This window comes from Megascapheus bottae, chromosome 10, assembly GCF_031878675.1.
Source record: "Megascapheus bottae isolate mThoBot1 chromosome 10, mThoBot2.hap1, whole genome shotgun sequence".
NCBI lineage: Eukaryota > Metazoa > Chordata > Mammalia > Rodentia > Geomyidae > Megascapheus > Megascapheus bottae.
In genome coordinates, this window is record NC_143518.1 from 56,192,367 (window position 1) to 56,209,222 (window position 16,856).

General features: G+C 51.3%; 1 protein-coding gene across 1 annotated transcript in view; it reads left to right on the forward strand.

The window, feature by feature from the left end:
* Plekha6 (pleckstrin homology domain containing A6) overlaps positions 1-16,856 on the forward strand; it is a 141,888-nt gene that overhangs the window by 89,498 nt on the left and 35,534 nt on the right. Inside the window, exons 4-7 of the mRNA XM_090341366.1 lie at positions 11,298-11,378; positions 12,051-12,165; positions 15,603-15,707; positions 16,288-16,360. Coding sequence (XP_090197492.1) covers positions 11,298-11,378; positions 12,051-12,165; positions 15,603-15,707; positions 16,288-16,360 — 374 coding nt within the window. The remainder of the gene's footprint in view (positions 1-11,297; positions 11,379-12,050; positions 12,166-15,602; positions 15,708-16,287; positions 16,361-16,856) is intronic.

The window sequence follows — 16,856 nt, forward strand, 5'->3', positions numbered from 1 at the left end:
GTCTGTCTGTCTGGGTGTCTCGGAAGCATTAGATACCTGCTGATCTCCTCAGCAAGAAAAGACTTTTTGTCATAACCATATACAAATTCTTAGGCGGGGCCAGATTTCAGGATCATTTCTGTTTATGAGAAGGAAAGCTTCACAAATGTTTCAGTGTGAGGGGAGACAGCCTTAGCCCTGAAGCTGGAGGGAGCTCCCAGCCAGCATTGTACAGCCCTGGGGCCGAGACAATGGCAAAAGAGTGGTCACTGCGCACAGCACGCGCACGAAGCTAGGGCCTGGCTCTTCCCTCCCTCAGAGTCATTGTTTCCAGAGGGGCTCTGAGCTGAGGGCAGATCTGCCTTCCCCCCCTGTGGGCTGACCATGGGACCCAGCCCTGGAGGATGGGAGAGTGTGCTCTCACAAAGGCTATAGGCGGCAGTGGAGAGAGACAGGTAGGGTGGGTGCCGAGTTGGGGGAGATTTTTTTGTTGTTATTGTTTGTCGTGGGACTTGAACTCAGCCTGGGCACTATCCCTGAGAGAGTTTTGTTGTTGTTGTTTTAATACCAGTACTGGAACTTGAACTCAGAGCCTTGTGCTCTCTCCCTTAGCTTTTTCTATTCAAGGCTGGTACTCTACCACTCGAGCCACACCTCCACTTTGCAGGGGTGGAGAAGGGAGAGGTGGGGACAACAAACTTTACTCAAGGAGATGAAGTTGTCAATTGAGACCAAGAACAGGGGAAGAAGGCAAATGAATCTTTTGCATGAAGGTATCTGTCATCCCTGTCTCCCAACTTTGCCCAAGGTCCCTTTGTACTCATCACCCTCCACAGTGCTTGTGCTTTTTAGCCCCCACACCTGCCTTGTTGTGATAAAACAGGAGTTCCTTGGCTTTGTGACGACTCAGCTCATGCACACGTGTGTATGTGTGTGTGTGTGTACTCTCATACACCCAGAAAAACTGTGGACTCTATCCCTTCCCCCTCCTTCATTGAGAGCCTTTTGTTCCCCTGCCTCTGCCTCTTTTGGGAGGAAAAAGCCTGGAGGACATAATGGTGATGCTGGGCAGGACCTTGGCAAGGACTTTGGCCCTGGAAGGTGTGTTGGTGGGAACAGGCTGCTCCTCTGCCAGTCTTGAAGGCAGATTGAAGAGATAGGTAAACCCACCCCCCTGGTAGATTTTTCTGTAGTGGTTCCTCTGGCAGGGCTACTAATAGGCAAACAAACCAGCACAGCAAGGGGAGGTGCCAGCCCCTAAACCCGGCAGAGCACAAGCAGAAGGGGCCAAGTTTCTGGGCATGGGAAGCCAAGAAAGAAGGGGAAATAGAGGAGCGGACTCACCTGTCTTGTATGCCTTAAGACTGGCAGCCACCAGGGTGACTAACCAGCCTCTGTCCCCCCTCCAAAGAGGAAGTCTAGAATTACTCCACCTGCACCATTGCTTCATGTGCTCAGAAAGGCCTTTTCGCTCTATTGAATGTTCTGCTGTTGTGAAATTCTTAAACTATGAACAGGGGCCCTGAGGTTTTCATTTTGCCCTGTGTACCTGGCCCATCTGCAGTGGTAGAAGTGCTGCAGCTCCAGGAGATAAAGACAGACTCACCCATTACCCAGATGTCACTCATCGAGGCTGGCTTCCATCCTGGTTCTGTCCTATACTGTGTTCCATCCCTTTTCCCTTCTCTCTGTGCTGGCTCAAGACGCCCTGTTCCTCTTCCTCTCAGCTTTCCTGTCCTTCCAGCATCAGCCAGAGATTGGCCAATTGGAGGAACCGGCCTACTCAGTCCCTGGAAGGACTCAGTCCAACCTCCCCACTGCCTATCATTCTGGCTGTTCTCTCCCTGTTTCTCTTCACTGTAGAACCTTCCCCCAGTGTCTCCTCCTAGCGTGGACTACAGTGGGCTGCTGATGATATTGAAAAATCTTTGAGGCATACTTTGAAATTGAATGCATAAAACTAGGAAAAAAATTTCATAGAATATGCTTTTTTTTCTTGAGCTTCTTATGCTTAAGGCTAGCATTTTTACCACTTGAGCCACTGCCACTGTTTTCTGTTTATGTGGTACTGAGGAACTGAACCCAGGGCTTCATACATGCTAGATAAGTACTCTACTACTACGCCACATTCCCAGACCTACGTATTCATTTGATTGGACCTTGGAACATATACTTTGATTTTTTTTTTAACTTATGGACAGTAAATTTCCCATTCTTGTTGGTATACGGGGGAGCTGTATTTCCTGAAGAGACTGAGCATGCTGTCAGGTAGTAGAAGGATCAGCTGGTTGGATATTAGGTATCTTGTAAAATTAAAAAAAATAAAAGCCTTAAGGTGGCTTTGTGAACATCTAGCACAGTGCTGTCAGCAGAATGTTTGACAGAGGTGGAACGTTCTGTGATGGTTCTGTCTACTGTGGTGGCCACTGGCCACTGGCTGCTGAGCCACCAAAATGGACTGGTCTGTCTGAGGCACTGAAATTTTAGTTTAATTTTGATTAAAATGTGAACAGCCCACACCTGGCTATGAAATTGGATGAAGCAGTCCAGAGGCTGGGGCTGGGGTGGTGGTGGAAGGTATTTGTTTTATTCATGATTATAATACCATTTCTCAGGCAACTATTGTGTGCCAAGCCTTCTCCCAAGGTACTTTCAATAGGTGATCTTATTAAATGTATTACTCCATATTCCAGATGGGAAAACAAACCCAGAGAGGCACAGTGACTCAGTGCTGGTCACCTAGACTCCTGACTCAAGACCACTTGGCTCACCCTTCTCCCTAGCAGCATCCACGCACTGCTTTTGGCCGTCATGTAGCAGTTTCTTTACTCATTTCCCAAGTCCCTCTCTAGATCTTGATTTTTCTCTCTGAGATGTCAGGGGAGTTCAAGAAGGATGACCTCAGCCTATAGCAGGGGACCACAGTCATTTTCTAGCTGCTTCCATGAGTGGCCCTTCTTTCTTAGCCTTCTTCAGAGGCTCCCTGTGGTAGACAGCAAGCTGAGGAGAGCCTTCAGCCTCCCAGCCCTTGGCAAGATCCTGAGGTTCGTGGGAAGGCCCAGACTCCCCACTCCTGGCAGAAAGTGGTGCTCAGAATCTCCCACCATTCGTCTGTGCTGCAGCTTTTCCCCTTCACTCGGTCTCAGACAGAAGAGCCACTGGGCCCTCCCAGGGGCCGGGCAGACTGGGTATCTCAGAGCAGGTGAGGGGCAGCTCTAACTTCCAGGCGGCTCTGCTCTGGCAGCTCCTCCCCACGCAGCTCTCTGGGTGGCAGCTGTCCAGACTCCCCAGGCCTGCTCCCCGTGATTTATGGCTATCCTTTTCCTCAAACAAAGCCTTAGCCTTGTGGGTGCTTACCAGAGTCCTGCTGCCGGCCAGCACGAAGCAGATGGAAACAGCTAGCCAGCCTGGAGAGGAGGGTGGGGCCTGCGCCTCCCTCTTCCTTCAGTTACTGTCAGCATCCTGGCCAGAGCAGCACAAAGCGGCCTTCCTGGGACCAGTCCATCAACTCAGCACAGGAGGGGGGTTCAGGCACAGCCATCAAGAAAACCTGGACACCTGTTGTCAGACTTTGTTTGTGGGGATCCACAGCTCATGCCACACACTGTCACCAGACCTGTAGTGCTCAGGCCTCCCTTCCGACCTTCCTTCCAGTGCAGGGACCAGAGATCATGTGAGTTCTGTCTTCTTTGTTCCATACTCCTTCAGAGCAGTACTGCTTTCTTACGCTACGTGGCCTGGCCGGAAGTTTATGTCGTCTACTGCGTAAGTCATCATTTAGTACCTTCGTTTTATTGTTAGAGTGAAGCAACACAGGCATTTAACAGCTTTGACTCTCAAACCGGATGGAAGGTGGCATGGCTGCTTGTGAGAATGTGGAGGGAGAAATCACAGTCCACATCATCACTCCCCACACACTTACTTTGTCAAATTCCTTCCTGTGGGGTGAGTGAGACACCAGATCTAGATCTGCTGAATTAGGAATGTCGAAATGGCTTCTGTGACCTTAGACCTGGAAGTGGACAGCTGGGCCACCCAAGTCTGAAGGACGGGGGTTCAGCCAGGGATTCAACCCAGAGATGGGGAGGAGGCATGATTAATTATTGTCCTGCCCTCTCCCTCTCAGGTCCTCTCCATCCTGTGGATGGTCAGGACGAGGACCTGGGAGACCGAGATGGGAGGGGGTTGACAGGCACCCTGCTTATTTGGTCTCTCCTTGGCTTAGCCCCCTGGGAAGGGAAGTGTAGAGCTGGGGCTGTAGGCAGCTGCTCCTCCTTTCTTGTCCTGTGGCCCTAGCTGGAACAGTGACAGGTCAGTGGGGAGCTCCAGGAGCTGGTCTCTAGGCCCCGCCAGGATAAATGTGATGCAATCCTGCTCTGCCTGCTGCGGCCCTGGATCCTAGAACAGCAGTTCTTAGATGAGATAATGGCATTCAGGCAGTTATAGTCAGGCCACCCTGCAAAATGGTGTTCAATAATTTATCTCCCGGAATGGACTGGCCTGGAGTTCTGGCTGGCAATATGGAATGGGCTTAGCCCCTCTTTCTCTGAGTCAGAGAAAGAGGGAGTGGTTGGCATTGGCCAGAGAGAGGTGTGAGGGCACAGGAAGGCACAGCAGAGTGGCTCTTGGCCAGTTCAATGGGAGGAATTTAGCATAGAATTTAGGCACTGTGCTATGAGCTCCTTATCGCCCTTCAATTGAAAGATAAATTAACTCAAGCCATGGCAGCCGATCAGGAGTCCCCCCCCACATGGCATCTATTTCTCATTCTGCCCTTCTCCCCTGTCCCCTGCCCCCTGCCCTAAGGAGCACTCAGTATTCTGCCAGCCCTGGCCTCCTGTATGGAGATTTCCCTGGTGAGAGCCTGCAGATGGCACTGCATGGGTGGGAAGGTAGGAGACAGGGTCTCTACATCTCCCCTTCCCCCTTCCTCAAGGGGCTGAGCTCAGGTGTGGTCCCCCTGACCAGGGACACTCTGTGTGACCCTTTCACGATGGAAATGGGGGCCGGGCAGAGATAAGCAGAGGCAGGAGAACCTACATCCTATCTCCTAGACACCCAGCCCAGGGGCCTGGTACTTAGCGGTGCTCCAGACTTGTTAGAGAGGGGACACTCTAATAATAATAATGAGGGGTGAGAGGCGGTGTGCAGGGGCAGGGAGGAAAGGAGAGAGTAAGTATCCATCTGGAGAGAGCCACTGTCAGAAGGGCCCTGCACCTGTGGGCTGGGCGTTGCCCAGCAGGCTGTGCACAGGGCTGAGGGCACCCCCCCCCACGTGCAGACACCCTAAGACGCCCTGATGTTTGTCTGCAGGGCAGCAGTAGGCAGGAGCCAGAGGAGCTTTGACGGGAAGCCTGTGGCTAAGAGCATCTATTGCTCCTGGAACGACTGGGGAAGCTTCCAGAATGCTGCACATTGAGATGACTGGAAATGTAAACCAAGCTAGTTTTTAATTGGGACAGAATGCTGGAGCAGATAAGGCTCCCTGACAATGATGATGAGATCCAGAGGGGGAAGCAGAAGGCGGGAGCCAAGCCTGCCTTGCCCTCTCCAACTCCATTCTATGTGGAATCTGCTGGTGGAGAAAGAGAGGAGTGGAGGCTTGGGCCACCAGCCCCCCTTCTCCTCTCTACCTAATGAGCTATAAAGCCAGCAGCCAGGGTGTCCTCAGTGGGGCCAGGGCTAATTCTCTGTCAGCAGATTCTCAGGAGCCATGAAAATGAAGCAGCTTGGTACAGGGCAGATAACCAAGTGGGGCCCAAGGGGAAGAAGACATGGAGTGAATATTTATTATAGTGGGAGCCTACGGCACCCCTCCTGCCAGAGGGGCCCAATGGGTATGTGCTTACGTATGCACGTGTGGAAACATGCTTGATTGCAAAGGTCCTCAAGACCCACATTCCCTGCATGCTACTCTGTTTGTGCGTGCACGTGCGTGTACACACACTGGTCCTGGGGCTTAAACTCAGGGCCTTGGACATCAGTCCTTAGCTTTTTCTCTACCACTGGAGTCACAACTCCACTTTTAGCTTTTTGTTGGTTAATTGGAGATAAGAATTGCAAGAATTTAAGCTGCAGGAGGCTGAGATCTGAAGGTCGTGGTTCAAAGCTAGCCCAGGCACTAAAAAGTCTGTGAGACCCTTATCTCCAATTAATCACCAGAAAATCAGAAGTGGTGCTATGGCTCAAGGGATAGGGCAGTAGCCTTGAGCTGAAGAGCTCAGGAACAATGTCCAGGCCCAGAGTTCAAGTTCCATGACTGACAAAAAATAAAAAATAAAAGAATTGCAAGGATTTGTCTGTCTAGGATGGTTTCTAATCTGGACCCTCAGAGCTCAGCCTCCTGAGCAGCTAGGATTATAGGTGTGAGACATCAGTGCTCTTCTGCTACCCTTTTTTGGTGCCAATTATATGCCACATGGATACCAAAGATGTTTTGACCATAGAAATGCCCTCATGAGGGAGAGAGGAAGGCCTGGAGTGCAGAGCTCTATCTCTTCTCTTTGGAATGTTGGTACTGGCAGTCAGGTACCACCTGGCCCTGACAGCTCTCTTAAGCCCCTGTTTCTGGTTTCCTAGCTCCTTCACCAGACATATTCTTCTTTATGCACAAAACATTTCACATTCTGAAACTTTGCAGCTATTTTTTTTGTGTGTGTGTGCCAGTCCTAGGCTTAAGCTCAGGGCCTAAGCACTGTCCTTGGACTTTCTCAAGGCTAGAGCTCTACATTTGAGCCTCAGCACCACTTCTGGCTTTTTTTCTATGTATGTGGTACCGAGGAATCAAACCCAGGTTTTCATGCATGCTAGGCAAGCACTCTACCACTAGGCCAAACTCTCTCTCCCCACCGCCCCTCCCCACTTTTTTGGCAGGGCAGTTGTAGGACTTGAATTCTGGGCCTAGGTGTTGTCCCTGAGCTCTTCAGCTCAACACTACTGCCCTACCCCTTGAGCCACTGTGCCACTTCTGGTTTTCTAGTGGTTAGAGATAAGATTCTCATAGACTTCAGTGCCCGGGCTGGCTTTGAACCACAATCCTCAGATCTCAGCCTTCTGATAGCTAGGATTACAGGCATGAGCCACCATGCCTGGCTTTTTAAGATGTTTCGAACCTGGTAAGTTCATCTTAATGCCTAACCTACCATGAAAATATGCCATTCTGTGGGGTCCAGTGATGAAAGAAAGTAATGTCCTGTGTTTTGTATGCTGGGGGTACCCACCTTTCTTGTGTCTTCCTTCCTTCTGCTCTCTGCTGATACCCTTCTCTGGGAATAAGAATAGTAATTAAACTCACAACTTAAGCAGGGGCTGTGGGAGGTCCCTGAGCTCAGCTGGAAGGAAAAGGGGATATGTTTGCCTCCTAGAGGAAAAAAACTCATTTTCCCATTGCACTCCCACACTTCCTTCTCCTGTGCAGATGAGCTTAATTTTCTCCCCTCCTAATGAAGATGGATCAAAGCCAAGCTGTATATTCATGGAGGAGCCAGTCAGGGAAGCTAGGTGAGGGGGCAGGAGGGCAGGAACAGAACTGCTCCCATGGAGAGGAAGTAATTAATGTTAAGAGAAAGCTAAGACAGGGAAGCCCGTGGTAATCAAACGTCAAACTCCAAATGCAGATGGCTAAAAATTACATGAGCGCTGGGAGCACTTCTTTTACTCATCCATTCATGCATTTGACCAGTATTTAGTGAGCACCTACTATGCTCAGGCAGTAATGCCAACTAGCATTAAGAGAGGGCTCAGCACCTCCATAGCCAAAGGACAGCCCACTCCATAATCCACAGTAATGGAGTCAGGGACAGATGGGAGCTGAAAACGAGGCCTCCTGTCACCAGGGTGAATCATTTGTCGATGACTATATCGACCTTTTGCGTTGAGGATTAGCTGTTTAAACACCAGCAGCTGTTGACCCCCAGCTTTGTCTCTTCATGGGTTAAATCATAATGTTGTCCATTTGCTTTTCCATTCACTGATTGCATTGCTCCCTAACCAACTTCTGTCCTTCATCTCTGAAATTAGATTAGTCCCACCCTTTCGGTGTCTGTTGTAATACCCCAGCATTGCCATAGCAACAGACTGTGATGTCAACAGAATGCCTGGCACGTAGGTCAGAAAGGAAATCTGTCATGTGAAATACAAGGTGAAATATCGTAGAAAGCCAGAGGAGTGCAGCTGTAAGCATGGCGTGATAGGATGATATAGACCTGGGCTTCCTTAGCTGGAGTCGTTTACAAACTCTCAAGATACTCCATTGGGGATGGATACAGGGTGAGCATGCCAGGAGGCAAGGGCATGGAGAAGGTGACCTTCAGAAGGCCTACAGACCGAGGATCCTGAAGCAACAGAGGGCATTAGGAAAGGGAGAGAGTTGATCAGCTCTGGGCTCTGGAGAACTTGGACCTCCTCGCTCCTGAGGGCTCACAGTCACCAGCTGGACTTTACCATCTTGCATCTGGGAAGATCTGTAGCAATAAACCCAGTGACCCCCTCTCCAGTCTCATTTGCTGCCTTCTTTCTTACAAGCCATGAGCGATTACTTTCCTTCTCTTCTGTCTGAGCCAGAGCCTGCTGTCTACCCTCAGCAGGGCTCCACGGCCCCTCTGTCCAGACCTGCTTTCCCTCCTCATCCAGCTTCCTGCCAGCTGGACCAGCACCCGTAGACGGCAAAGGCACTGGAGCTGGGGCTGAGCTGGGGGAGCGATCGCAGAGACTCTTTGGGCATTGCGCCCCTGTAGGGATGGAAGGAGGCTGGGAAAGCTGAGAAGAGCCGGGGATACTCCCTAGTTCATCTGAGCATCTCTGCTTTGGCAGCAAAACCTGGAGCTTTGTTTAACCCTTGTGTCCTCAGTCTCTGAAGGGTTGGTTTTCAACTCAAGAGCCCGTGTCTGGATTGAGAGCTGGAGAGGCAAGAGCACTGTCTCCCTGCAGGTCGGGCTGGCAGGAGTTTCTGCCGTGCAGATGGGAATGCAGCCTGTCCTCCTCCGCCTGCCCAGCCACTCTGTGTCCTTAGCTCAGTGAGGCTGGACTACCTGGAAGCCAAGCACCTGCTCCTTGCATCCCCGTCTCTCATTTCTGCATCCCCCCCCTTGGGAACCTGAATTGGGAAGACACCTTCCCTTCTTGCTCATTCTGCCTCCAGTCCTCTGACCGGTAGCATTCGGGCCGAATGCTAGGAAGACAGAGCCACTAAGGCACCTGGGTGCCCCCTCCTGCCTCCCGGGGACTGCTCCCTTCCTGGTCTCCTGTGCCAGGATCAGGCAGCCAGTCTCTGTCACCACTCACCTTGCAAGTCTGCCACCGTGTTCTGGGTTGGACTGAAGGACTGACTTCTCACAGGGATGGTAGCAGCAGGGTTGCTGGCAGGTCCTCTGAGCTGCCAAAAAAGATGCTGAAGTTTCGGGCTGATCGCCGGGTCAGGTAGGGATTTCCGGCACGGACCCGTGAGCCCAGTGAAGTGAGAGCAGGCCAGGTTGAATCTGGGGACTTGGCTGTGAGGTGGTCTGATGGATGGAGATGACCTGGGAGGAGAGCGGAGTTAGGTCAATGGTTGCTGCATTGCAGTGTCTGGGAAGGGGAAGATATTTTGAAATTGGTAGCGCTAGGATGGGGAGCGGACGTCATTAGTAGGGGTTGCTGGGTAGGAGGCTCCAGGGGCAGCAGAAATGTGCCATGCCCTGGAAGACTCCAATTGCTGACGGTAAAACACGGGCTTCCCCATCGGTACCAGGACCTGTGGGAAGCTCCCAATAGTTACGGCCAGAAACATGCAGAGCAGAGGAGGGGACAGCGGGGGGGGGGGGGGGGGGGGAGGGAGGGAGGGTCCCAGACTGCGTGCTTCTCCCCAGACCTGAGAAGTGGGGAACAAAGGCTGGGCAAAGCTAACGAGGCAGATACCCTTCCCTGCAAAGATCTACTGTGGCTAAATTGAGGGGAGCGTCATTCTGGATCTGGGAGGGAAGAGGGACTATAGATTAAGGGTTCTGGCTGGCAAGTTCCAGTTTCAGTAGAGGCTTGGCCGCTGCCTGCTGCGTCTGTGTCTCCAACATGGCTTTGGCTTAGAACTGAACAAAAAACAGCCTTTGATAATATCTTTAGCTTCAGCAGACAGCCCAAGGGCTGGGAGGTGTCCTGGGCTATTGAAAGAGGGTGCCCAAAAGTTTATTGTGTTTCTTCCATGCAGACAACAGGCTGAGCACAGTGCCCTTTCTTCTGGGCTGACCTGTGCAGCAGCAGACTGAGTCGCGGCTTTTGGCCGTGCGAGTGCTAAAGGGCCCAGCCCCTCCCCTCAGCAGACGCAGTTTGCTCTTCTAGGCCACCAGAGCCTACATTAGGGGCTCACAGTGCTCCTCAGGAGGGGTGAGGGAAGGGGCCTGGCAACGAGTCTAGCCTTCCCTATAGTGGATGCTCCTAGCTCATGCCAAGCCATCTCCTTGCAATGTCTATGGCTGACAGCTGCATTGGTGACTTAGACTACCCCCCATCCCTCCTCCAGTCCTCCTGGAAGTTCTCTGCCTCCTTCCTCCCCAGGACCCCAGAGAGCCCACCAGGGAACTAGCTTGACCTTCAGCCAGAACTACAGCCTGCACCCCCATCTGCCTCAAGTACACCCGCCCCTGGGTCTTGCTTTTCCAGTCTTCCTGGCAGGCTGTCCTTACAGCACCCCACCCTGCTCTCTGCCACAGCGCTTAATTAGATCCAACTGTTTGACCAGCACTGACCTTGACGCCTGGTGGCTCCTCAGGTCTCTGTGATTCCAGTAGCCCTTACACAGAAACCCTGGGGTAGAGTGTGGCTGAGCTGCACCCTAAGCCCAAGAAATGGGGTTTCTGGGCCTCTTGTTTCATTTAGATCAAGAGAGATGGAGCACAAAGCAGAAGAGAAAAGTCCAAGGTCAGAGGAGAGTTCTCTTTCAGCAAATAAAGAAGTGTCCTCTCCGCCCCCCCCCCCCCCCCCGCCGTATGGAGCACTGGCAGGCACTATCTCTGAGAGAAAGCTTGCCACACAGGACCATATAGAATTGGCAAGGGAAACACACCTCACCCTGCTACCCACTCCTAAAGTGACCCCTGAAGGAATTCAACATGGCTTAACTTAATCTCCAAGCCGGGCAGTAGAAGGGGGGCCAGGCTTCATCTCAACTCCCCCTCCCCCAGCCCACCCTGCTCCAGCTTCTACCACAGCCCAGTCTCCCTGCTACCCACAGGCCATGCTCAGCTTCCTCCATGGTCATCCACCCTCCCAAGACCTGATCTCTTCTGGGCCACATTTCTGTGGTCTGCATCTGCACTACAGTTCTGCCCACTTTCTCCCCTCTACAGCCACAATGAAAGACGGAACACATTCCGACACCCAGTGACTGGCCAGGTCTCAGAGGAGAACAAAAAATTTGACTTGAAAACGTAAGTTTCCCCCTTCTGTCATTTATGACCACCATCCTGCAGGCATCTGACAAAATCAAGGCTGCGCTGTGCTTCGTTCTCTTTCTGTGGGTCCTGGCTCACCAGTGGAAGGAGGAAGAAAAGACAAAGATAATGAGGTGACTCAGAGCCACTGAGCCATTCACTGGGCCTTCAAAATAGGGGAGGAAAAAAAGGGCTGAGCCAGGGTCCAGTGGCTCAACCTATAATCCTAGCTACTCAGAAGGATGAGAGATGAGGATCGCAGTTCAAAGCCAGCCTGAGCAAGAAAGTTCTCCTTGAGACTCTTGTCTCTCAAAGTGAGGTTCAAGTAACTAGTGAATTAACCTTGAATGAAAATGCTCAGGGACAGGGCCCCGGTCCTGAGTTCAAATCCCAGTACTAGGACAAAAAAAGAGTTCTGAAGTCTCAGGGTCTAGATTTTTTAAAACCAATTATTAGGCAAGAAAGAAGAAACAGCCCAGGCTACAATCCAAGAGAGCAGAAGGAACTGCTGAGGTGACATTTTCATGGCACCTAGAGGGTAGTTTCGTGCTAACTCTTGGACAGGGGCTGGGGTGGGGGGACAGTAGAGGGAGGGTGGGGAAGAGGGATGGTGTTCCCTTTCCTCTCTGGCTCTGACTAGTCTCTTTCTTCTGGTCAACCTGAAATTAGATCGGCCTTGGACATGTCCAGTAAAACAGGTGGGAAACGCCCTGCTACCACCCACAACGACCTTTCCAACCACAGCATGGTGTCCGAAGTCCCTCCAGAGCGGCCCAACATCCGGGTAAGTCCTTTCCAGGGCAAGCTGGGAAATCCTTCACCGGCCCTGCTCATTCCACAGGCTCCCTAGGCAGGGAAAGTCTGCCCAGAAAGAGGCCTAAGCCTTTGTAGAAGACCCATCAGATAAGCTAGTCTTGTTAGCATTGGTGTGGGACTGTCACATGCATTGCAGGATTCTGAGCAGTGAGCCTCACCTCATCCAACTAGAACTTATCTCCTAGTTGTGACAGCCAAAAACCTGCCTCTAGACATTGTCAAATGTTCCCTGGGGACAAAGTCACCCCACTCTCACTGAGAACCACTGATGGCGGGTGGGGGGAGAGGCGCAAAGGAAGACTCTGTTGTGAAGGAAGACTAGAAGTCAGAAGGAGTAATGCAGGGGAGTGTGGCAAAGGGGCCCAGCGAGGTCAAGGCTAAACAAGCGCTTGGGGTTTAGTCACTGTGACGAGGGCAGGCGGAGTGAGAGATGTGATGGCCCGGGTAGAGGACAAGCCTAAGTGGGTTAAAGAAGGGATGGGGGAGGAGATGTGGAAATACTGCAGAGCCAAAAGTAGGATTCTCACAGACTAGTATATGACCATATGACCCTATGTGCCTATAATGGAATGTTCTCCAAACGTTAGCACGCACTAACTCTGTGAGGGTTAACAAGGATCTGTCTCAGAAACGTGATTTTTCAAGTTGTGAAATATGAAAAATCTATCATTGACATAAAACCTACAAGCAGGAATGCGGAGAGGCATCTGTTGTTCAATCTCATAGCCAGAGATGGGGAGACTAAGCTTGGGTCAGTGGTCACTGCTCAGGAAGAGGAGGAGAACGGGTCTAGGGAGGGCCTCAGAGGGTATCTTAGTGTCGGTACCTTGCCTTATTAGGGAGACACAATATAAAGGGAATGATTATCATATGATCCCTATTTTTTTGAACTTTGAAAGATTCCAAAAGTAATTATTGGGGGTTCTTTTTTGTTTGTTTGGTTCGTTCTGGTGTTGGGGCTTGAACTCAGGATCAAGGTTCCTACATGTCCCTTGGCGTTTTTGCTCAAGGTTAGAGCTCTATCATTTGGGCTACTACTCTGATACCAGCTGAGGCAGAAAAGTCATAGGAGTATGACTTTGCACAAAAACGGGCTAGAAATAGAGCTGTGGCTTAAGTAGAAAAGCACTTGCCTTGAGCACAAAATGTTCAGAGACAGCACCTAGGCCCTGAGTTCAAGATCCAGACCAGCACCAAAAAATAAATAAGTAAAATGGAGACTAAGGATAGGGGTTGCCTCAGCAGTGGAACTCTTGTCTAGCCTGAACAAGACCCTGGGTTCTGCCCCTTCCCTGCAAAGAACTCCGCCCAATAGACCCACGTGGGCTAGGGCATAGCTCAAGTGGAAGAACGTCTGCCTCATAAGCACAAGGCCCCGAGTGCAAGTCTCACTTACTTCCCAAACAAAAGGAGTGGAAGAAGGGAGGGTAGACCGTGTGACCACTCAGACTTCTGGTATGGGCCAGATAGGTAGGTGGATCTTAGGCCTCTTCACTAAGATGAAACTTGGGTAGAATGAGTCTAGCATTTCCCTTACTTAACCCTGGCCAGACATCTGGTTATAAAATGGACTAGAGCTAGGAGAAAGGTCTTAAATTTTGTTTGAGGAATCTTTGTCATGTTGCTAGTAGTTGAAGTAAGGGCCATAGAGGAGCTTATTCAGGTGTGATATGTAATAAAACCACACAATAATAAAAGTTTGGCTGGGGTCCACCAGCCCTTAGAACAAAGGGAGACAGAGAGGGAGCAGTCAGAGAAACAGAGGAGTGAAAGGAAAAGTTAGTCAGATAGAGACAAAAGAAGAGCCTCAGGCAGGCCAGTGGTTTAAGTAGGAAGGGCTAACCAGTCTTAACTCAGTGGAAATGGAAAAGAGCCATTTCAGAACGAAGTAGAGGTGGTTTCAAAGTCCTGAGATGAGGGGAAGATTCGCTCTTCCCAATGCTTAACCCTGGAGAGGGCTGGGTCGGGGGGAGGTAGCGGGGAGAGTTCAAAGGGACTTCAGGGCATGTGGGGGTGGGAGAGACACAGATGCTTTTGGGTGGGGAGCCGGAAGGACTCGCTGAAGACAGACGAGAGGAGCTGGTACCAGAACAGTCTCAGAGGAGACAGGAGCTCAGATGTTCCTGGGAAGGAGGCTGACACTTTTTCTTTTGACCTTGGAGAGAAAGAGGCAAGGGCAGTGGAGAAGGCAGTCATTTTCTGGGTAAAAGGGTGTGAAATTGAGGAAGTACGTGTCTGTGTCCAATAACCTCAATTTCCTCTGTGGGGAAGGTCAGGTCTGCTGTGGGAGGGCGTGGATGGGGGAGGACAGGGGAGAGTGGTAGGGATGGGGAGGAGAGGTGCTGTCTGGAGTTCTTTTGAGGACTGTGAGTTTATGATGACCTCATCTGTATGCAGTACATATATTTTTTTCTCCATAATCTAATTGTGAGTTCAGGGAGAGCAGATAATTTGATTGATTTGGACTATTGAGAAGAGAAGATGAGGCCAAATGACAATGGGTGGGGTTTTGAATATGAGTTGAGAAGAAATAGCTAAAATTTAAAAGTCGGTGATGCATCCAGGACAAAGAGGGGGGTGGGGTGGGAGAGGTTTGAAGAGCTGGTGGGTCTCCATGAAGTAGACAAGCTGGTGGTGTGGAAGGAAGCCCAGAGGATGAGTACTGTCATGAGAAATGGCGCCGGAGAGCTGGATTCAGGGGTCTGGCACCCATAATCGTAGCATCTTGGGTGCAGTCCTAGGAGGGAGCAGCTGGTGTAGGGGGCTGGGGGTCAGGAGTGGGTGGGAAAGAGGTGGTAAGAAGTCAAGGCACTGGCGAGCCCTCCCAAGACAAATGACACTTCCTACAGTGATTGCCAGACAGAGAATGAGCAGGGTGCTACCCGATTCCTCAGACTCTGAAAGGAAGATCTAAAAGCTGATGGTGGCAAGGGGTAAACAGGGAGGATCTGGCACGGAGTTTCAAGGAAGATGGATTGTCAGCAGAATGGGGAAGAATTGCAGAGTCCAGGGGCTGAAGAGCTGGGGAGCACTGTCCCCAGCTCTGCAGTGTGTCATGCAGGAGGCCTCTGAGAGGAGGTGGTGCTGAGGCAGTCGATGGGTTCCAGAAAGCCTGTGGAAGAGGTAGGGAATAAGGAGAGAAAGGGAAGGAAGGGCAAGACAGAAGTGAAATCTTCTTTATAAGACAAGGTAGGACTATTATTTTGAGACCCACCTTAAAGATGACAAAAAGAGCCAAAGAATTAAAAGGCCATGACCTTGATGTGATAACAGCAGACCCAGAATTCACACCAGGCCCTGTTAGCAGCAGGACACTCAGAGGCCAGCTAGAGATACAGCTCCTAGCAGGGCAACAAGAGAGGAGAGGAGAGGAAGTTACACCGTCTTCTCTCTCTGCCTCCATAGGCCACTCGAGCATCCCGCAAAGCCATTGCCTTTGGCAAGCGCTCTCATTCCATGAAGCGGAACCCCAATGCACCTGTCACCAAAGCAGGCTGGCTCTTCAAACAGGTAAGGCTGCCCTGCCTTTCCACCTACTCTAGGCCCCTCTTTGGTCACGCTTGGAGTCCTCTGTACTAGGGGCCATATGGATGGCTTGTTTGTGAATGAACATCAGAGAGGTTGAGTGTCTTTACCAAAGTTACACCGAATGCTTAGGACGCGATTTGGGAATCATGGAGGGATTTCTGCAGGGAAGATGCCATGACTCTGAAATATGCTGGCTCTCCTCTATGGGTCTTCTTGCTATAGTGGGCCAAGGGGTGTTAAGTCCAGGGATCCACATGTTCTCCACAGACTGACCTTGCCATTTCCTTGCCTTCCCTCTGTGCACTCACTCTGTCTCATCTCTGCCCCTTTGCTCTCCCCTGCCGAGGCACAGAGCCTCAGTGCTGGAGTGACAGTGCTGGAAGGTCGTGGGCAATGATCTGTGTCAGTTTGTCAGTTCCCACTGTCTGAAAGATCAAGGGAATGCCACGTCCTTCAGTGGCAGAGCTGTAGCCAGAGCCGGGATGTCCTTGGTACTCATATGACACCGACTTCCTCTTCCACGGCCAGCTCACAGCCCCCATGTCTTTCCACTGTTCTGCAGGCCAGCTCTGGGGTAAAGCAGTGGAACAAGCGCTGGTTTGTCCTGGTGGACCGCTGCCTCTTCTACTACAAAGGTGAGCTCTCCCCGAGACTGGCAGGGCTGGTGAGGCCAGGGTCATCGTCTGCCTTCTCCTGCCTTACCACTGGGTACTGGCAGGACAAGTCCCCCACTGTAAGTGGGGGTCTCACATTTGTTCGTTCATTCTTACAAGTGGTGATGCTTCACCATTTATGGAATGCCTTCAGGCTGGGAGCAGAGCTCTGGGTCCTGGTTGGAGATAGTGGGTGAAGTCCCGGGGTGGCAGTGGGGATAGGGAGGAGGAGAACACGTCCCCGTAGCAGCCCCTTGTGTCCCATGAATGGCCTATGACACAGACATGTGCCAGTTTTGTTTTCTGCAAAATCCATGATACCCAAAACCATGCAGCACCTGGTAGATGTTCAATCACTACGGAACAAATGAAACCGCCCAGCTTCTGTCCTCTCTCTCCCCGCCTCCCACAGCCCCCTTGCCAAAATAAAAAGGGTATGGGGCAAAGATGTGTTCACTCTGGAACAGCATCTTCTAGA